This window comes from Mytilus trossulus, unplaced genomic scaffold (genome assembly GCF_036588685.1).
Source record: "Mytilus trossulus isolate FHL-02 unplaced genomic scaffold, PNRI_Mtr1.1.1.hap1 h1tg000128l__unscaffolded, whole genome shotgun sequence".
Classification (NCBI taxonomy): Eukaryota; Metazoa; Mollusca; class Bivalvia; order Mytilida; family Mytilidae; genus Mytilus; species Mytilus trossulus.
The window spans coordinates 2915960-2940086 of record NW_026963301.1 but is presented as its reverse complement, the minus strand read 5'-3'; the positions used below and the strand labels follow the sequence as shown (position 1 = coordinate 2940086).

General features: G+C 33.9%; 1 protein-coding gene across 1 annotated transcript in view; it reads left to right on the top strand.

The window, feature by feature from the left end:
• LOC134700203 (uncharacterized) overlaps positions 1-14600 on the top strand; it is a 34811-nt gene extending 20211 nt beyond the window's left edge. Inside the window, exons 2-5 of the mRNA XM_063561562.1 lie at positions 4765-5105; positions 7439-7773; positions 12498-12712; positions 13647-14600. Of these exons, the coding sequence (XP_063417632.1) occupies positions 4765-5105; positions 7439-7773; positions 12498-12712; positions 13647-13772 (1017 nt within the window). The 3' untranslated portion in view covers positions 13773-14600. The remainder of the gene's footprint in view (positions 1-4764; positions 5106-7438; positions 7774-12497; positions 12713-13646) is intronic.
• Positions 14601-24127: the final 9527 nt, after the last annotated feature.

Sequence of the window (24127 nt, the reverse complement as noted above, 5' to 3'; positions counted from 1 at the left end):
AGCCCAGGTGGTCGTGTGGTCTAGCGGGACGGCTGCAGTGCAGGCGATTTGGTGTCACGATATCACAGTAGCATGGGTTCGAATCCCGGCGAGGGAAGAACCAAAAATTTGCGAAAGCAAATTTACAGATCTAACATTGTTGGGTTGATGTTTAGACGAGTTGTATATACATTATGTACACAGCCATGTATCACCATCATTGATGGCGATCCGATGGATACATCTGTTGTAGGGTTGTCACTGACTCAGACGTACTTATATATATATGTTTAGACGAGTTGTATATATATATATATATATATAAAACGTCTGAATAATAGTCAACGATTTTTCCCACGAGGGCGCTGGATCGTTACAAGTAACGATACATGTACACAATAAAATAAATTATATAAACACCTAAAAAGTGTACATAACAACACCAATAACACAAAAAGGAACTATAAATGTAATTATTTATAAATATTTCGGATAACAGATATCCTTCGTCAGTCAGATTCTGATGTTAAATGAATCATCTTTAAGTCTTCTTAGATTAAACTTTTACTAAATCTTGAAATTTATACAATAAAAAAGGCAAACCGAACATCAGTTAAGACGCTTGCATCATTGCAAAAATATGTTGAATATGAAATAGGTTATATGACTATTTACATCAGAGAGTTCAAATAAATGTTTTAAATAAAAATAATAATGTGCGATATGAACTAGCACATTTCTAAAGCTTTAACAGTGTCGATAAATATGATGTTACAAGAAAGATTGCGTTAATAAGAATTCCAAATAAACAGCATGGAACGGTCTTATTTCTAAATAAACAGCACTGAACGGTCTAAATTTCTAAATATTTCAGATTTAACAACTGTAGTGTAGTTACATTAGAGTCTGCGATGTTTAAATCAAACGGCCGTTTAAAAAAAATAACAAATTTTGACTAAAGTAAAATAGTTGGACGTGGCTTGGTATTTGGTACATCCCTCAAAAAATTAAGCAATTAGATTGTTATATTCAACAGATATATTTTAGAAATGAGTAAGGATAGAAATAAAAACGGGGACTGTAATAATAAGTAATATAACCCAGATGTGAAGCACTGCATGGTGGCGAATTACATCTTTTCATTTATCCCATTTGGTGCCAAAGTTGTTAATTTTCTTATCCAAAATCTTTCCCGAGTAAGTCTATCCTCCCTAGACCAAGCAGAGTTGTGGTCAATGATAGTAATGGTCAGTCGATTGAGATCTGCCTTAGTGTGGCCAGGGGATCTCAAATGACGGAGCACTTTCTCCAAGTTAATGGAACAGCAATGGGAACAAAGATGGCCCCGTCTTATGCCAATATTTTTATGGGGAAATTAGAACAGAGAATTCTCAATTCTTTTCTTTATCAACCCCTCTCTTGGTTCCGATTTATTGACGATATTGACATGAAGTGGGATAATACTGAACAAGAACTAGATTTGTTTATTCAACATGCCAACGATGCCCATCCCTCAATAAAATTCACATATGAAATCTCTGACTCTAAGATCACATTTCTTGACACTACAACGCAATTGAGGGATGGAAACATATTTACAGATCTGTATTGCAAGCCCACAGACAAACATCAATATCTGTCGCCTTCAAGTTGTCACCCTAAACATTGCACCAAGAGCATTCCCTACAGCCAGGCCATACGAATAAAAAGGATTTGCTCCACCAACGATGTTGCCAAAAAACGACTACAAGAACTTCGCGGTCACCTAAAACATCGGGGCTACAAAAGGAAAGACATTGATAAAGGTTTTTCTCGTGCTAGCAACATCAGCCGAGATGAACTTTTACAATATAAAGTCAAAAAGGTCAACAGGAGGGTGCCTTTTGTGTTGAATTACCATCCAAAATTTGACAACTTGTCTCACCTTATCCGCGAAAGTTGGAAAGATATCGAAAAACATCCTAAACTATCCAAGATCTTTCCCGAGCCACCTGTACTGGCTTTCCGCAGGCCAAAAAGCCTTAAAGACTTGCTGGTGAGAGCTGAGTTATGCTCTCAAGCAGGCTCTTCGTCAGTGGGCTCTTGTAAGGGTTGTGGAAACAAACGATGTCTGACTTGCAAACAAATACTGGATACCCAGACTTTTAACAGTCACTCCACTGGTACAGAATACACCATATTTTGCAATGTTAATTGCAAGACTACAAATGTTGTGTATCTCCTACAGTGTAAATGTGGTAAACAGTATGTTGGCGAGTCAGAACAGCCGTTTCACAAACGAATGAACGGTCATCGTAGCGACTACCAATGCAAGCCAGACCTCCCTCTTAGTCGTCATTTGAGATCCCCTGGCCACACTAAGGCAGATCTCAATCGACTGACCATTACTATCATTGACCACAACTCTGCTTGGTCTAGGGAGGATAGACTTACTCGGGAAAGATTTTGGATAAGAAAATTAACAACTTTGGCACCAAATGGGATAAATGAAAAGATGTAATTCGCCACCATGCAGTGCTTCACATCTGGGTTATATTACTTATTATTACAGTCCCCGTTTTTATTTCTATCCTTACTCATTTCTAAAATATATCTGTTGAATATAACAATCTAATTGCTTAATTTTTTGAGGGATGTACCAAATACCAAGCCACGTCCAACTATTTTACTTTAGTCAAAATTTGTTATTTTTTTTAAACGGCCGTTTGATTTAAACATCGCAGACTCTAATGTAACTACACTACAGTTGTTAAATCTGAAATATTTAGAAATTTAGACCGTTCAGTGCTGTTTATTTAGAAATAAGACCGTTCCATGCTGTTTATTTGGAATTCTTATTAACGCAATCTTTCTTGTAACATCATATTTATCGACACTGTTAAAGCTTTAGAAATGTGCTAGTTCATATCGCACATTATTATTTTTATTTAAAACATTTATTTGAACTCTCTGATGTAAATAGTCATATAACCTATTTCATATTCAACATATTTTTGCAATGATGCAAGCGTCTTAACTGATGTTCGGTTTGCCTTTTTTATTGTATAAATTTCAAGATTTAGTAAAAGTTTAATCTAAGAAGACTTAAAGATGATTCATTTAACATCAGAATCTGACTGACGAAGGATATCTGTTATCCGAAATATTTATAAATAATTACATTTATAGTTCCTTTTTGTGTTATTGGTGTTGTTATGTACACTTTTTAGGTGTTTATATATATATATATATATAAATACTGTTTTATTAAATCAAGATTTTTGCATTGTAACGCAAATGTTTGCACTATTTCGCAAAGATTTGCGTTATATCGCAAAGATTTGCGTTATATCGCAAATATAGGAAGAAAAATATAAAAAAAGTGAAGCGCTTATACGCTTCTGTACTTTTGTATTCGATTTCATAGCATACAAATGTTACTCTGATCAAAACTGCAATTCATTTAGTTCCATCTTCTGTCTTTTTTTTTGCGAACCAGGCATTGAGTGTCATAACACAAATAAGAAACAAAATGTAACTCGTGACCTGTTTGGAAACATTATTTAGCTTTATTTTGATAATCAAAACTGTTTTTTTTTTCTTTTTGCCATTTTTTTTTAACTTACCATTATAATCATTTGTTGTTGCTCATAATAGGGGCACAGTAGTTTGTGGTACGAAGCTACTGATAAATTGTCTGTTATAAATTGTTTGTTAGTCCGAATAGGATTATATGTTTTCAACATAATTCATTGTATTGGGCTTTGTACCAGCTTTTCGTAACTGCCAGTACTCTTCGTAGACACGTACTAGACAATTTATTTTACACAGGCATTTGTCAGACGATGGCGAAATTCCGTTATATGCCGATTTATTGGCTGTCAACCCACAGGCACTTGTTTCAGAATTGTTTTTTCTTATATATCGTGTCAATTTTATGTATATATACTTATTTTTTTCTGAGACAAGTGCCTGTGTTTTTTTTAGCCTAGTACATATTTGACGATTGTCAACAACTTTGAAGATATTCACAACTTATTTTTAGTTTGTTCATGTGTTGTGTTGCACACTACTGTTCAGGGTTGAAAAGGTATATTACTTATTCTGTATATGCCTTTTCAAGGTAGTCCTGCAACCAAGGGGTTGTATGTGGCTTCTTGGTTACGATTTGTCCATGATCATTCTACATGCATGAACTATAATATTGGTTTTCTTGACTGAAAAATAGGAAAATTAATATGGTATCATTGTCAATGATACAACTCTCTACAAGAGACCAAATGACAGAGAAATGAACACCTATATGTCACCGTACGGCCGTCAACAAAGCCCATACCACATAGTCAGCTATACAAGGCCCCGACATGACAAATGAAAATCAATTCAAACGAGAAAACTAACGGCCGAATTTATGTTAAAGAAAAACGCAAAACAAATATGTAACACTTGAACAAACGACATTGTTTTAATATATTAAAGTTTACATGTATAGGTTGCTTATGCTTGAAGGCTGAATGGTGACCTGTTATTGTCCAGACAGTTATAATAATGTCTATAAATGGATTTCATCTTCATATCATCTCTATATATATAAGAAGATGTGATATGAGTACCAATGAGACAACTTTCTGATCAAAGAAACAACTAGTATACCATTATAGGTCATATCCCCAATTATTTTTTTTTCATCTTATATTTTATTTCCTTCATTATGACATTTTACCTCGAGGGAGGAAACTGATTTCTGTTCTTCGTCATTTTGCTACATCACTATTACAATTTCTTAGCACAGATTTCTACTTCCAGATGGCACGCTCAAAAATAAGACCTGAACGAGATGTGTTGGAGAATTCTTTCGTAGAAAAATATTACAATCGGAACCATGATATAGTTCCACATAAAGATCCAAAAGACGACCCTAAATATAACGAAAAGAATACATTGATCAGGGAATGCCAGGATATTGTTGGAACAAAGCCATCTGGAAAACCACCTTTGAATATTGCTATCGTTGGCACACCCGGCGGAGGAAAATCGTCACTTTTAAACACCATATTTTCTAGTTTTAGTAAAGATCGTTGGCATGATATAGCCCCTTTTGGAAGTTTTGGTAGAGCACAGAGACAGCGCACAACAGAATTCACAAGGTTTGTTCTTCCTCTCTATTAGTTAACGATCTCTGGCTTGTTACGAGTAACGATACTAGTACGCAATAACACAGTCATATTAACGCATACAAAGTGTACAACAGATACCATTCATCCATTTTATGCTATAATACCATCTATAACAGAGTTGTTAAATTTAGTATTGTATCAGTTCATGTCGCAAATTGCTATGAATAACAGTGAAATAGAACGGTTACGTTCTTTTCACAATTTTGGTTCTCTTCTTTCCAGAATAAAGTTACCTAATCTAAATAGAAACTTTAACTAGAGGCACTTATTAAGAGCTTGTGTCGCTCACCTTGGTCTATGTGCATACTAGTATTAAAAAAAGACACATATGGATTAATGACAAAATTGTTTTTTGGTGATGGTGATGTAGATCTTAATTTACCGAACATTCTTGCTACTTACAATTATCTCTATCTATTATGAACTTGGCCCATTAGTAACAGGGAACATATTCCATTACAATTGATGAAAATTGACTGTAAAGAGCAATAACTTCTTAAGGAGTCAACTGACTATTTTGGTCATGTTGACTTATTTGTAGAACTTACTTTGCTGAACATTATTGCTGTCTATCTATAATATTATATAAGATAACAGCCAAAAATGGCAAAATTTCCTTAAACATTACCAATTCAAGGGCAGCAACACAACAACCAGTTGTCCGATTCATCTGAAGATTTTAGGGCAGATAGATCTTGACTGAATAAACAATTTAATCCTGTCAAATTTGCCCTAAAAGCTTCGGTTTCAGAGTTATAAGCCAAAATCTACATTTTACCCTATTTTCTATTTTTAGCCATAGCAGCCATCTTGTTTAGTTGGCCAGGTGACCGCACACATTTTTTTTATTCTAAATACCTAAATGATGATGTGGCCAAGTATGCCTAAATTTGGCTTAGAAGTGTCAGAGGAGAAGATTTTTGTAAAAGATTATAAAAAATTACGAAAAATTGGTAAAAAATTACTATAAAGGGCAATAACTCCTTAAGGGGTCAACTGACCATTTTGGTCAAGCTGACTTATTTGTAGATCTTATACTGCTGAACATTATTGCTGTATACAGTTTATCTCTATCTACAATAATATTCAAGATAACCAAAAAAGAGCAAAATTTCCTTAAAATTGCCAATTCAGGGGCAGCAACCCCACAATCTATTGTCCGAATTCTCTGAAAATTTCAGGGCAGATAGATCTTTACTTTATACACAATTAAACTTTGTCAGATTTGCTCTAAATGCTTCGGTTTCAGAGATATAAGCCAAAATCTACATTTTACTTCTATGTTTTATTTTTAGCCATGGCGGCCATCTTGGTTGGATTGCCGGGTCACCGGACACTTCATTTTAAACTAGATACCCCAATGATGATTGTGGACAAGTGTGATTAAATTTGGCCCAATTGTTTCAGAGGAGAAGATTTTTGTAAAAGTTAACGACGACGGACGATGGACGTCAAGTGATGAGAAAAGTTCACTTGGCCTTGATTGCCAGGTGAGCTAAAAATGCCCGTATCCATAATAGAGCAGAGCTCTCTAAAGTTGAAAATTAGCATCGTGGAGGAAGTTCAAATGGATTTCGGTTTATCTTCCGTGGCCTGATCGTAACCAGAATTTGAACAATATCGAACATATATGGGACACTATTGGGCGTAAAATGCACGAAATTACACCTCAGTTCAAACACATTGAAATAAACAAACCCTTTTGTCAGGAATGGTTGCTGCTTCCTTAGCAACAAATTAGTCGACTTATGTCAGGAATCGGAAGACGATAAGATACGGTTATCCTTTTAAAGGGAGGCTGCACACAAAGTACTAATTCTTTGGCGTATAAAGATCAACCATGATGTGAACAATCATCTTAAGATTAATTTTGAAATGTCAGACATTGAAAAGTTCGACTACTGTAACAGTAAAAGTTGTAAAATACAAACAAAAAAAATGTTAAAAAAAACCACTTCAATTTGTTATTATAAAAATTTTGGTTCGATGATTTTTTTTAATTTTCATACATTTTTTGTTAGTTTTAATGCAAATGTTATCATTAACTACGTTTCAATATTATTTTACAAATATTTTATCATCTTCCATCCAAAATAACAGTCTGTTTTTTCAAGGTTTAAAAAATCAAGGTGTTGCAATACTTTTTTCCATGTTTAAATATCGCGATGTTGTTGGTTGTTTGGATATTATAAAAGAAATCAACGTGTTTCTGCAATTATCCTTAACTCAATGTTAATTTTCGTCTAACAAACACTGTGTCACTGCTTGATGACAATATACACAATTGTATGTTTTTTTTGTAGCTACGAAAAAAAAGATTACTACAAGCGAAAAGATGGAGACGATTATCTAATGCCGACTTTTTTGGACATGACTGGGTTTGAGGACGATGAATCCGAAAGAAGTGTGGCACTTCTCGAATTGGTATTTACTGGCAGAATAAAGGAACATGAAGAATTGAGAAGTGCAAAAGACTACGCGGAAAAATATGGCGCGGAAGCATTATTAGGAAGGTACAATCGAGGAGTATGTCATCGTCCGGTTGATCGGATAATTGTGGTTTGTACGTCAAATCTTGATGTTAATTTACCAGTGAGCTTTTTAAATGCTGTTTGGAAAGCAGCAACAAAACATAGAGGTAACTATGACATGCTATTAACCAGTTGAGAAATGCATTAGGTTGTCCTATCGTCTTTCTAATATCATTGGCACTCACTAGCTTCTGTTACATAGATCATTATCACGTTTGATGAATACAACGTATGTTAACATCAGAAATATTAACAAACGTACTTGTACATCTGTACGTTCAAGGTATAGAACCACTAGTTCGGCCACGGTCTGGAAAATATGCAACAAAAAGTAGTACATATTTCAAACAAAATAGTTCTTTCGGAAGCGTATAAGCATGAAATATTAAGTAACGGGATGCAATTACATGTTAATAATATGTAGGACTGGTGCTGATTCTTTACGTTAAGAAGATTTGGTTCTGTTCAAAAAGTGACATTCTAAATTTTAGACCCCCTCAACACAGAATTGCCAACAATTAAAGTATAATCTGGTATACCTTTCTATGATTTTGATATTATTTTGTCCCAAAAGTAGTACACTACATTGTAAAAATATTTTTTGAGATAGATCAGGTGAGTTTTTTTTTTAATTAAAATTTATTGTCTAAAAGAAATACACAACACAATAACTGTGTGCCCAGGCCAATTCTATGACCTTTTTTTTTGCTCTTGTATATGGTGACCCTTTAAGGCAATTTCGCGTATACGCCTTTCATATTCTATAGGTCGAAAACGCAAAAAAGCGAAGTCAAAAACGCGAAAACCGATTTCGCATTTTGGACTTTTTTCGCTTGTGCGTTAAATTTCGCGTTTTCGACTTCAAATTTTCGACTTCGCCTTTTCGCGTTTTTGCGTTTTAGACTTTGCCTTTTCGCGTTTTTGCCTTTTTGACTTCGCGTCGCGATAACGCCTTTCCCCCTTTTTTTACGATATACATGTTATCATAACATACCATTTTAAATATAATTGGAGACAAGACTTCAAAGTATAAGTCATTCAAATAATTGCCATATAAATATCTTAACGTAATATATTCATGAATTTTCTTTTTTGCGAATTATACCCTCTTTTGTGAGAAATGCATACTGGATAATGGTCACTGACAGAATACTTCGGAACAAATACAAAATGAATATTATCTGGTTTATTGCTATATATATATGGTCTACCAAAGTGGAAGATGTTTGGGTGACTCGATAAAGTATATAAGTATGGTGGCCGGTTATGGCCTTTTCGCGTTTTCGCCTTTAATATTCTATAGGGCGAAAACGCGTAATTGCGAAGGCGAAAACGCGCAGTCGAAAATGCTAAAAATGAGTGATACATGATGAAATTCTAGATAGCATGAGAAAACGTGATTTATATCATAAGAAAAAATAGTTTAAAATCTAAATTATGGAAGAACCTACATGCGGTCCGTGGTACCGATAATCATACCAGTATAAAAAACATCAACAATTGAAGTAGTTGTTTTAGTACAAAATATTTGTCCATTTTAATTTTATCAGCTTCTGCAAACTAAAAATATAATACGATGGATTTTGATCCTCAGATAGTTTTATAATTCCAAAACCAAATACAGAGTTGTATAAGTCTAGTTTCTCGTACACAGGACCAAAGTGTGGACTGCCCTTTTTAATTCAATCAAAAAATCAAAAACAGTATCAGAATTTAAACATAAATACAAATCTATGTACTTTTAACACTACCATCATATTTGTACTGTAATGCCATTTCATAGTTGTTTATTGTATTTTAAATTGTATATAATCTGTATTTATCATTATTATTGGTGCATTGTTTATTTTTAATGTAGTTATTATTGAAAATTGGTGTACTATACTAATCCAAATGAGTTCCTCTCTCTAAATAAAGATATTATAATTGCTAAAACACTTTCCGTTAATCAAGTTTATCAAAATCCTGGCCTTTCTATTAGAATTTTCCCATATCATATCTATTTTTTTGTAAAATCTTTATAACGTGACGGTACCCAAATTGCACCAATTTTGAAAGTTTTTTTTTATGATAGAAACAAAAATTCCCATTCTGTGTTTATTTTGTAGCCGTATCCTTCTTTATTACATAGGGACCCTTATTTGATTATTAATCCCTATTGAGTCTTAGAAAAATGGGTTTGTATTGACCTCCAAACTATCCATGAGTCCGTAATGAGGAGTACCCTAATAGCATCCATGCTTAAATTCACATCATAAAAAATCTGATAAAAGATGTTTTTTTTCTTTTTTCTTTTTTTTAGAACAATTTGACAATTGACATTTAGTACATGCTCATTATTATGGCATGGTATTGGTTACAAAAAAATGATATTGTTCATTTAAATGCAATATTTTAAATTCAATTGGTACATTTCTTTATTTAAATGCAAAATTTTTATTTGAATAACTAAGGATTTTCTTATCCCAGCCATAGATTACCTAAGCTATAATATTTGGCACAACTTTTTGGAATTTTCGAATCTCAATGCTCTTCAACTTCGTACTTTATTTGGCCTTTTAAACTTTTTTGGATTCGAACTTTTTACAATTTTTTTTTATATGAGCGTCACTGATGAGTCTTATGTAGACGAAACGCGCGTCTGCCGTACTAAATTATAATCCTTGTACCTTTGATACCTATTTGAGCAAACTTCCAGTAATTGCAAATACTCTAATGTCAGTGTTTTGTGTCTATTGGCTTAATGTTAGTTTTTTGGGCGTCTCGTACCGATCTTTTGAGTTAATCTTATTGCAACTAGTAAGTGCAGGTCGTTCTTGTATTGGACTGTTACACCACTGTCCCAGCTTTGGGATGTTTTGAGTGATCAGAAACATGTTGTTTTACTGTTACACTACTATCCCAGGTTAGGGGGATGATAGGGATCCCGCTATCATGTTTAACCTTGCCACATTCTGTATTCCAAGTCAAAAGCCTCTAATTCAGTGGTTGTCGTTTGTTGCTGTGTTGTCTATATTTGTATTTCGTTATTTTTTTGTACTTTAATTCGGTCGGTAGTTTTCTCGTTTGACTTGATTTACATTCCGGGCTTTTTTATAGCTGACTATGATTATGGTCGGAGATCGTACTGTAACGTATTATATATACACCTCTCCAAAAGTAAAGCAACACCTGATAATTTTCCAGAATTGTTTTTTACTGAATTCTTAACTAATCGAAATATCGATACAATGAACTAAATTTGTGTTTTTGTTAGATAACATTAAGAATACTAATTGAAAAGCGAAAGTTTGGACTGTTTTCACGATTGATTTTTTTTTCTATTTCATTTTGAGCAAATGGTTGTAAAATGGCAAAATAAAATACAAGATAAAGTTTAAATGTATACTGAAGTTTTTGAAAAATTTGCTTTGGACTATACGCAAAATTCATTTTAAAACTCGAGAGTGACAATTTGTGAATACATTAAAGTGCAATTTAGGTCAGTAGCGAGTGTATCCTCCACGCTTCCGGAAAAGTTCATCCACAGGTCGTCTCATGCTTTGAACTAGGCGTCGTTATGTTCTAACATGAATTCTTTGTCATTTTTCAATTGAGGGTGCTCGTAATTCCTGTTAATTCTTACCAGCTGGAAACCTGTTTCTTATTTTCTACCAATATCATCCCAGACATGCTGTAATCGCGATATTCTTGACCCGGCATGTCCTATCCAGAACATAAAGGTCAATTTTGCAATCGAATAAAATGCTTGGCCAAATTGTCAAACCCCTTCCACCAAACGCTGTAATTCCATGAATGTGCCGTTTCCTGTATGCTGTATTTTGAGCACGCCATACGCACATGTGCTCATCAATATGATGTTGGAGAAATCTTCTCTCGTCAGACCAATGGACTTGACGCCACTATCTCAAAGTCCTATTGCGCTGACCATGTGACCACGTATGTCGAGCTTGACGATGCCTACGAGTCAACAGTGGTCTTTTGACTGGTTTACGTGCACGTTAATTAGCACAATTTAGTCCGCGGTTAGCAGTCAAATTTCATTGCACGAAACTTGCAAGGAAAAAACTTGTATGTAGTTTCATAAAACCTGTTTTGTAAGGTACCTAGGAAAACATTTTTATACCTGAATTCTCACTGGGGTAAAGCTGATGACCGTAACTGCATTCACGGTCATGCCAAGATGTCGAATGAAAAATTAGGTCAGTTTCTGTATTGTCTGTTTAAGTGTTTCTATATCATTTTCTCTACAAAGCATACATTGATACGATGTTAATTTATGAAATATTCACACGGAATTCACAAATAACTGCCAGCCGTTTGCATCTTTACAAACCAAAAAAGGGAAGTTCATAGAAGAGCCTACACCAACGCTTTTACACCTATACTTATACATGTATGACAAAGAAATTACCTTAACTGTCCTATTCAGAATCGAAAGAATTGATGCAAGCTAAACTTTATTATAGTTTTAACATGGGTTAGTATAGCCCTCCTCACTATCGTGTTATGTTAGCCCTCTCTATCGCTTGGGCAAAAATGATCACGAGTATAATGTCTACCCATGTTAAAACTACAATAAAGTATAGATTGCATCAATTATTTCTTAAATAGATTTTGAACACGATTTAGATATTGACACGATGAATACAAATATAATAAATAGTCCTTCCTCTCTCAGAAAATAACCCTTATATTATTGACCCTTGCAATATACCGTCTCTGGGGTTAGACCTTCAAATTGAAGTAAGGCACTATGAAGTATAGAAAAAAAAGACAAAGGAAACGCAAGCGGTGTTGAACCTTTTTTCATTTCTTTATTTGTAAACAGGAATACCGGTTTATGGAATATTGACATGCAGGGACAGATATCCACAAGACATCGTTCAAAACAGAATAGACTCATTTTGCAATCTCCTGGCGTTACCGCAATGTCGGTTTGCTCATATTATAAATTACTGTGATGACATCGACAGTGAAGGGATACATTACAAACAGACGACTATCCCATCACTTGATGTACCAGTATTACAGTTCATGCAACAGGTACACACTCATGTTAATCAGGTTTCTGCTTAATTAAGACTGCTAGACACATGCATAACTATTTACAAATTAAGGTAAAGACAACATTTCGACAATTTATTGTCATACAAAAAAGCAATTGAAAGTAATATGGAGATAATATATAAGTACACCTTTTTGTAAATTCTGCGTATTTTTAAAAAAAATAGAATACATTGTAATTGTGTACAGTAACTGGTCACTCCTTTTAAGTTGTTATATTCAGACTTATTATCTCAAAATAAACAGCAAATTGTAAACAATAATTTAGTTTTTCATTGAGCTAGATGGTGCATATTATTATTTTTTCAAAATGTTTATGGAAAAAACCAAATAACTAGGATTTTTTTAAAAATCTTATTAGAAGCTTTTTTTAACATTGTTTAATGTTGTAATTAATAGTCATATGTTTTCTCGGATATTCGCATAATTCTTCACACGAGTTTTCACTTCTGGTTTGGTAAATTTTCATTTTTTTTTATTTTGTTGTTTGTGGTATTGATCTGATTGTTTTCACTATTCACGATCAAGAGTTGTTATGGGCAGTCATAGAAGCATTGTACATTCAAGAGGTTGAAGTTCGATGTTTTTTTTTCACACTTTGAAATCTTCATATATATATCAAGTGAAAATTATCATCATCGTTATATTATTATCATTATTTCATGTACATCTTCATATGCATATATAGCAATATAATTGCCAATGAAAAACTGTCAATCAACGACCAAATGACATAGAAGGTTGATTCAGTCTAAAATATTGAAGAAAATCACATATCATACTCCAATAGGCCCCCAAAAGACAACTGTTTAACATTTTTAAAGAGGAACTAACACGCTGATTTGTGTAAGAATACGTGCTTGTTATTGCTAATTTAAATAAACAAAAAAGTATTTTTTTTTTTTAATTTCAGGTTTTGCAACCACGTCCAAATGATCCAACCCAGAAACAAGTCAACAAAATGAACATGTTTTCACTTTTGGCATTCATATTGGCTGTATTGGCATTTATATGTGTACTCATAAGTTCGACTCCCTAATCAGGATTGTTTTTGAAATTGAACTCATAACCTTGATAGCAATGTTAACCTTTTAGATCACTATTTCGTTTAAATGTGACATAGAACTTTAAATGTATGTGTGTGTTCTTATCAAATTGTAGTTAAAACGGAATTAAAATTGATAACAGTCATTTCAGTAAGTTCACCTAGATGTTCAGGTGATAGGTTTTCGAATCGTATTTGGCTTTTCTTATAATGCTAAGATGTAGTATAACTTCGTACGGCCGTCAGAAATCCATACCATAACAGTCACAAGTCTTAGACTAGCGACCAAGTGTAGCGACCAATCAAGACTGCGACTAATTCTAGCAACTACTAAAGAACACAATGATAATCAAGTTGTCAAAGAATAATAAATAGGTATATGAGGAAACCACAAAATCACATAATAAAACAACGTTCTGTTAAAAAGAAAATCTAGCTACCGCGGTATATTTTGTTTATTAACTTTTAAATGACCAGAGATGTCCATCATATTCAGTCAGTTTGGACACCACAACTCCAATGTCGTCTGCACTGACTAGTTTGGTTGCTTAATGTCTGCAACAATATCAATCAGTAAACAAATAAATTAAAGTGCCAGAAAATCGTAAAGAATCTCATGTGAAACTCATGTGGAATTCACATGAAAATCATGTAAAAAAAAACTTTCATGTGAAATTCTTTTGTTGCAGAAAGCTCGACATAGGGATAGTGATTCGGCGGCGGCGGCGGCGGTGTTAGCTAACTTCTTAAAAGCTTTATATTTTAGAAGGTAGAAGACCTGGATGCTTCATACTTTGTATATAGATGCCTCATGTTACAAACTTTCCACCAGTCACTTGTCCAATGTCCTTGACCTCATTTTCATGGTCCAGTGACTACTTGAAAAAAAAGTTAAGAATTTTTGTAATGTTAAATTTTCTCTTACTATAAGTAATTGGATAACTATATTTGGCATGTGCGTACCTTGCAAGGTTCTCATGCCCGTCAGACAGTTTTCACTTGACCTCAACCTCATTTCATGGATCAGTGAACAAGGTTAAGTTTTGGTGGTCAAGTCCATATATCAGATACTATAAGCAATAGGTCTAGTATATTTGGTGTATGGAAGGACTGTAAGGTGTACATGTGTAACTGGTAGGTGTCATCTGACCTTGACCTCATTTTCATGGTTCAGTGGTTATAGTTAAGCTTTTGTGTTTTGGTCTGTTTTTCTTATACTATATGCAATAGGTCTACTGTATTTAGTGTATGGAATGATTGTAAGGTATTCATGTCTGACTAGCTGACAGGTGTCATCTGACCTTGACCTCATTTTCATGGTTCAGTGGTCAAAGTTAAATTTTTGAGTTTTGGTCTATTTTTCTAATATTTTATGCATTAGGTCAACCTTATTTGGTGTATGGAAATATTTTATTATCTATATGTCTGTTACGCAGGTTTAATTTGACCTTGACCTCATTTTCACGGTCCATTTCTAAGTGTTAAGTGTTTGTGTTTTCGTCTGTTTTTCTTTATTTATAAGCAATAAGTCAACTATATTTGTTGTATTGAAGAATTGTTAGCTGTACATGTCTGCCTGGCATGGTTCATCTGACCTTGATCTCATTTTCATGGTTCATTGATCAATGTTTCGTTTTCTTGGTTAATGTTGAGTTAATGTGACAGTTGTAATAAAGCTTTATATATAGAGCTATCAACATAATATCAATGATTAGTAAAGAAGGCGAGACATTTCAGTGTGTGCACTCTTGTTTAAGATAAAGCATTTCAAATAACATTTAAATTTTCAAATTGAATTCAAATCATGAAAAATGAGATTCGGGTGAAATTCATGTGAGCAAATTTTGCCTGTGTAAATAGATGTATTCGTATAAAGGAAAGTGTTCCCCCTCCCCGGATTTTACTCAATGGTGAAAGGGACAACTTTGGAAATTAAGTAAACCAAAATTTGACGTCTCCTTTACGTTTTCTCTGTTTTTCAAACTATATATACGTGACATTTAATAAAATAAATTTATCTTATCTCTATATAAACCGAGATCGTAAACTGAAATCAATAATTATTGCAAACAACATATAAAAAAAACGGGGCGTATATCCAGGCTATTTAATAATAATAGTGCTTTGAGGATAAGAAATGAGAATAAAAAGTAAACGCATTGAATTTGATTTTTTTTTTGTCTATGATGATTTGCTCGCACTATCATTTTCCTTATTCAGTGAACCGTACACAATTTGAAAATTACATAGTTCAATGAACATGGGTACATGTTCCTAGTTTCACGTTGGTCTGATTACAACGTCGTCTTGGCTAGATTCAACAATAACGTCAATCTATGCAACCAAATCCTTTATTCTCTAGAAAAAGCACTTTAAATGTCTATTTCCTATACTAAAAAAGAACACATAGAGAGGAACAAGCTGTATGCGTACATTTCATGCCGACATACGATACTTTCAATCGAAATTATACGTGCACTATTTTGTACGGCATGCATCCTTAAAAGAAATGTAAAGATTTTGTTGTTTGAAAAAGAAACTCTTACAATTTTAATGTCAACTTTGAAACCCTTCAATTCCCAGAAGGTTTTAACCCCAAAAAAATGTTTCAGTGGGTTCTGCGCATTCTCTGATTTATTACCTTTTATTTGGACCATGTCCGGTGGCGAATTTTACCGTATGGAGCTGACGAGGCCTGCCGAAAGCAGGTACGACGGACAGGTAAAAAATAAAAATAATATCATCTTTGAACCCCTTCAATTACCAAAAGGTTCTAACCCCCAAAAAATATTTAAGGGACCCTGGTGAATGTTATATTTAGATATAAAGGTAAATCTGTACATGTTCGGCGAAAAAAAACACATTTGTTTCAAAACGATGGATGGAATAAGAAAAGTAAACATTGTGTGATGATTTTGTATCTATGGTTAAATTGTTTATATTGCTTACAGTTCGGCAGAAGCCTTATTTTATGTATTTGTATGATACTTTGATAAACGTATAAAAGAATTAGATGTTTCGCGGGTTAACTTTGGGTCAGGTTCAATGTAAAGGGGTGTTCCTTAGGAAACTCAGATATGAGTAACGAGGCACTTTGGTAGAACACCCCCTCCTTCAATAATGGTACGGCTACCATTAGGGTATATAAGCTGGAGAGAATCCTAGCTCAGGGTCGATTGTCATGGAAGTCTTTGGAGACATAGGACCACGGTACGGTGATATTCGAGATCGCTCGCTCGTATATATTTAAATATTATTACTAAGTGTAATAAAGAACAGGTCGGTGCCTGTTATAAATACGGACTTGTACATTTACAAGCGGAACCGTATTGTACCGTATAAGACAAGTGTGAGTCTGTGTGACCACCTTGTAAAGAACAAAGACAAGTGTGTAAACTTGTAGGGTACACTATTGTACCAGGAGGACAAGTTTGTTCCTGACCCAGGACAAATTTGTAAGAGTACAAATTTGTACCGGTATATATAATTTAACGGTAGAATAGTTTATAGATAGTTTAATAAAGATTGCAAAGAGCAGTTGTACATATTTTGGTTCATTGACGTATATATTTGAATAAAGATTATTTGTTATACATTTTGTAAATAGAGCAATTTTGGATCCAGTATCAAACTGGTAACGTACTCATTCTAGAATAGAAACAGACACGCTTACCCTGTGTACACGTTACATAATTTGGTGGCTAGCGGTGGGATCCAAATTGTTCATTTTTAAATCCATAGTGAAAGATTATATATCCAAATTTGATCATCTTGTTAACTTATATCCAAACTGTCTTGTGAGAATTTACCGTTCACTTTTGCACAGATCATATTTGTTCAAACTATTCACTTTTGCACAGATCAAATTGTCCTGTTAACGTTTTAAATTTCCCACGGTTAAGTTACGATTATTATTTACATTGTTAGGGATTAACGATCGATATTGGTACAGGCAATTTTGTTATTGACATTTATTACATTGTACATTTATGACATTGTGTTGACATTGATGATATTGTGTATGCTTGGTTAAATCGAAAATAAAAGTACAAACATGTCTTTTGATGATACAATCGACGAGTACACGAAACAAGTTTATGATATGGAAGAAGGAACAACTTATAGAAACAGTTTTGTTTCGTCAACACCTAAAGACCAAGGTGCTCGTCCAAAATATAATATTGTATCAAGAAATGATTCGGGTCTGGGATCAAGAGGGTCCTCATTGTCAAAAAAGGGAGATAGTGAAAAAGTTTATTTACCAACATTCAACAACCCGAATACGCACAAAACTGTTAAATTTTCCCACATTGATTTAAAGGAGGGGGATACTTTGCCTTTACCCATAGATAATAGTTATATTAGGGAAAAAGACAAAACTGACAAATCAAAGTACCGACATACTGGTAACACAGATAATTCTGGTGTGAAAATTAAACCATGTCAATATGATGGTAGCACATCATGGACGGACTATTTGTCCCATTTTGAAATGTGTGCACTTGTGAATAATTGGTCGGAAAATCGAAAAGGGTTATATTTGGCGGTATCGTTAATGGGACAAGCACAGGCTGTACTTGGAGATTTACCAAGTGAGAAAAGACAAAACTTTCCCGATCTAGTCAGCGCACTTGAAGAGCGATTCGCGCCTTCTAGTCAAACAGAGTTATACAGAGTTCAGTTTAAAGAAAGACGTCAAAAAGCCAGCGAATCTCTTCCAGAATTAGGCCAGTCAATTCGGAGATTGTCCAACTTGGCATATCCTACTGCCCCATTGGACGTCCGTGAAACTCTCGGGAAAGAGCAGTTTATTGACGCGCTCGTTGATTCGGAAATGCGACTTAGAATAAAACAATCGCGACCGAAAGGTTTAAATGATGCCGTGAGACTTGCCGTTGAACTAGAAGCTTACAATAAAGCCGAAAATAAAGTGAGAGAGGGACGAGGTTATTTACGGCAAACTATGAACGATGACGAGTTAGGTAGGGAAGAAATGAGTACAAGTAGTGACTCTACAACGAAAGACATTGCATCATGGATGCAAACAATGGAGAAAAGTCTAAGTACACTTACGACAGAAATGGCAAAATTAAAATCTAGTGGTACAAAAGTGGGTTCTTCTTATAATAAAACGGGATATACCCAAAATAAGAGGACAAATAAAGATTGTTACAATTGTGGCAAATTTGGTCATTTAGCAAGGGACTGTCGCCTACCCCGAAGAAATCAGAACAATTATAATGGAAATAAGGGGGTTGGGACTGTCAAAACATTAATGAAAACTAGAAAACAAAATAACCGTAAGACAAATGAAGGTGCGGTTACAACAGCATCGGAAGATGCTGGTATGTATGTCAAACTAAATGTAGGAGACATTGAAGCAAAGTTTGTGGTTGATACAGGAGCAACTTTGACATTGGTATCTTCCAAGTTATACGATATGTTGACTCCATTAGATAAATCATATTTAAGTGAAGTTAAGACAAGTGTTAGGTCAGTATGTGGCACTAAGCTAGAGCTTCGAGGAAAAGGCAGGTTCAATCTGCATTTCGGTCCAAATATGTTGCAATCTGAAGCTGTTGTGACTGATCTGCAAGTTGATGGTATACTTGGTTTGGACTTCATGAAACGACATAATTGTTTAATTGATGTTAACAAAGAACAAAGACAAGTGTGTAAACTTGTAGGGTACACTATTGTACCAGGAGGACAAGTTTGTTCCTGACCTAGGACAAATTTGTAAGAGTACAAATTTGTACCGGTATATATAATTTAACGGTAGAATAGTTTATAGATAGTTTAATAAAGATTGCAAAGAGCAGTTGTACATATTTTGGTTCATTGACGTATATATTTGAATAAAGATTATTTGTTATACATTTTGTAAATAGAGCAATTTTGGATCCAGTATCAAACTGGTAACGTACTCATTCTAGAATAGAAACAGACACGCTTACCCTGTGTACACGTTACAATTGATTCCGCTGTTATCTTCTAAACTGATAAGTTCTTTTTCTTTGATGCAAATCCTCATCTTCAAGCTTCTCGGGCTCGATCTTGCTTGTGCATTGTAAACGCCAACTGATTGTTTTAAGATCGATTGAAATAAAAGACCGATTCAATTTCGTACCTTTGTAAATGGGGTCTAAGACCACAGGCACTTGTTTCTATCCATACGACGGTCGACTATCCATATAAATATGTATATGGATAGTCGACCTTCGTATGGATAGAAACAAGTGCCTGTGTCTAAGACCCCGTTTACCATGCCAAAAAAGATCGATCTTTAGTTAGTCAATTGTAAACGGGTAAGATCGATCTACAATCGAACTATAAAAGTCTACCTCTAGAGTTTTTTTTTTAAAAAGATCGACCTTTATTGAATCGATCTTTGTTTTGGTGTAAACGCTCGGTCAGATCGATCGCGATCGATCTTTTTTCAGGTTTTTGCTATATTTAGTTAGGAAAATAAAGGTCAAATCGGTTCTTTTTATGTTGTAGCATAAACGCACTGGATTAAATAAGATCGATCTCAATCGAGTTTGCTTGTGCAATGTAAACGCGAACTGGTCTTTTAATGATCGATTCAAATAAAGATCGATTCAATTTTGTTGCCAGTGTAAACGGGTTATTATATACTCACAAATAATTTGACATTTACAAGATTATAGAATGCAAGACCACAGTTTTTAATTTATTGGGGAGCTTCTTAACAATAAAAAAAATTTCAATAGAGAAAAAAAAAATAAGTGACTGTGAATTTTGTGTGAGCAATTAATATGAGCTCACTTATCTACCCAAGGTGGATACTCTACGATATTTCTCTTACGAGATTCATAATAAGGAAAACTTATCTCAACACCCTTTGTTAAATACATTAACTGAATATTTGCGCAATTTTACCTGGAGAATATACCACTTATTTCTTTTTCCCGAGTAAACTGAATCACAGATTATCTCCAAATATCCTAGCAAGTTCATGTTTTATCTCGGCTTAAACCTAGACAATGAGATACTCCCTAGCCTGTTTCGTTTGAAATAAAGTAAAATTAATTCATTAAAGTGGTTAAATGTGTCAAACACCCCCTACCAATCGCTAACTATTGTTCGTGCCCGTTGTACCTTACACCAAATTTAATTAGAATACGAACTGGTGTATACTTAAAAAAATAAGTTCCTATCTATATCTAATGAATTGCAAGAAACAAACACTTATTCACATTGGTTAGAGGTAAAGGGGGAGGGTTGAGATCTCACAAACATGTTTAACCCCGCCGCATTTTTGAGCCTGTCCCGAGTTAGGAGCCTCTGGCCTTTGTTAGTCTTGTATTATTTTAATTTTAGTTTCTTGTGTACTATTTGGAAATTAGTATGGCGTTCATTATCACTGAACTAGTATATATTTGTTTAGGAGCCAGCTGAAGGACGCCTCCGGGTGCGGGAATTTCTCGCTACATTGAAGACCTGTTGGTGACCTTCTGCTGTTGTTTTTTTATTTGGTCGGGTTGTTGTCTCTTTGACACATTCCCCATTTCCATTCTCAATTTTACTGTATTTGTGGTCCTTATTTTTTAACTTTTATTATATTAATGTTTATTGCAAATGTAAAATGTGGTATTATATTGTAACTACAGCTGATATATTTTGTTGTAAAATGAACTAACAAATACTAACACATATATATTTACATGATCTATAATGCTAACATTAACGAGGCCTGGATAAGGTACCGGTATTCGATGTTTTCATTACTAACAAATGTACAGATTTCAATAAAAAATGAAAATTAAAAAAAAAAATAAGTTCCTATCTATATCTAATGTATTGCAAGAAACAAACACTGGAAAACTAACAGAATTATAACAAGGACAATATGTTTGTGTTGCTTTAGCATGTAACTACTGCTTTGCAAATAAAGAATTCAGTTCAGTTAAGATAATTCGCTCTATAACAATCATAATCTAAATGCAGTAAATAGATCTACGTCTAGATTTGTTTCTTAAATTTCGTGTCAATTCTGCAAATCCATATCTTTTGGCATGAATCTGACACTAAGGACTGTAGAACAGGGATGAATTGCACTATTATAGGATTCTAATATAGGTCATTTGGTGGAAAACAACTTGCTTTAGCTTTAAGGAGACTTGCGGGTCTAAATTAACTTTTTTATTTAATATAGGATAACTCTAGTATTCTATAAATTATCTTTATCTTATACTTAATAGAAAAATGAAATAAAACAATGGGGTCACCGTTCATTTACGCTCCCAATCTGCCTTCGAAAGAAGCATACATTTTTGTTAATGTCCTTTTTTTCTGTTGAACTAATAGGAGAAATAGCGGTAACATCGAAATAAAAAAGAACGAAATTACAGATATCACTTAAAGTTTACAATTATTTAGTTTATGTACAGCTTATTCGAAAACTACCACAATTACAAATATAGGTCACCAGTGAGTTAAAAAAAGATATTTCATATCTAATGCCAACAAAACGCATTGATGTATCAAAGGGAGATAATTTGGAGCTTTTTCAATGATGTCTTCATTTTAAAAGTCACCTGGGGCCAACACGAATTGATTTTTTGGAATGAGTTTTGCACCACAAGATAAAGTGCCAACTACTTAAGGTAGTAAATAAAATTGGTAATGAAAAATTAATGTTTATTTTTTTTCTGAAAATCTTGTACCCACGAGCCTCCTTAAATGCAAAAAGCGGTCGATATCGTCACAAACTATAAACAAATATTTATTCACGAAATGTTTTGCTCTTGTTTTTTTTCGGAATAAATAGTTGAAACTTTAAAGGTGCATTAGCTAAGAGACGCATAACATTTTAAAGTATGATTTGTATTTGTTCAATCAATAATAAATGTGAAATAGTAAAATAATTATTCGCTTTTGTCAAATTAAGCTTAAAGTCATAAGAAACCTCAAATCAAAAAAAATAATGCATACGTTTTTTATAACTCAATGGATAGTTTTCATTATAAAACTTATGTACATATACGTTTTTCTGAAGAAAATTCTTTTATTTATTCATATTTAGAAGAAGTTTACTTTATTTCAATTGCTTGCTTCCAGCAAACAATTCCCCCGACATATTTTCCGTATGCAAAGTGACCTCAGTGTGACCCACCTCGTAAAAATCCGGTGATCACAATACGCATGAATGTCCTTAAAATAAACTATTATCTGAATTTACATGTTAAACACGTGCTCAATTTCCATGCTTTTTGTTGATTTAATGTCGATTGTTGACAAACAGGTGACTATCGTTAAACTTCGGATTCAAAACACGAACTTTAATTACCTGCCATATTTTCGCACCAACACTGGCCAATTGAAAAAAAATTACGTTTATACGAAATTTACACGAAAAAAATGAGAAATTCGTGCACAGAAGACTAAGTTTATGATGTTTGTATGCATTGGTTCAAGAATTGGAAGAGCAATTTTTTTCACCGGTCACTCGTTTCTAATGACTTTAATAATATTGACAATGACCTATTCACTTGCAAGTGAATAAGTTGACCTCATTAAATTCGTATTCATGTGAACTTCAATGTAACCCCTTAACTAGAGATGGACAACTCATGGTTTGTTCATGTACTATAAAAAAGAAAATGTGGTATGATTGCCAATGAGACAACTATTCACAAAAGACCAAAATGACACAAACATTAACGCTTATAGGTCACCATACGGCCTTCAACAATGAGCAAAGCCCATACTGTTTATTTAAAGGAAAGGAATGTCAACATTGAAAGTGAAACAAAGGTACATCATTTGATGACTGATTCGATCCACTCAAAATCCTTCTTCTACATGTAAAAAAGACGAGAAGCATATATTTTTAATCTATAAAATAAAATTAATCAGACCTATAAAGTTCAAATGCACGTGTTGGCTTAATCTATTTATATCTAAATTTATTTAGTATGTACTTTATGTTTACATTGCTTACAGATGTATATGGCCATCTGAGGTCAACTCGATATTTAATTGGATGGAGTCTAGACTAAAAAACACAAGAAACGAAACTTCATATCATTGACCCAATGCTCTGTAGACTGTTTATTATACACTTTTAATAGTTTGGATAAATGTTTTACATTGTTAGAAATAAAATCGGTGACCATGAACTTGGCAGCTAGTGCCCCTTTATACATCCCAAAATCCTCCCACTCCACCCCCTCCCCCGCACACACACCCTTGATCCTCTATATATACACATACGTATATCCGTCTTATAGAACAGATCATTTGAAATAATCAATTTAAATGTGTACATTACATTTAAACTATTCAGGTTTGTCGTGTGTCAAAAACAATGTCGTCCTTCATTC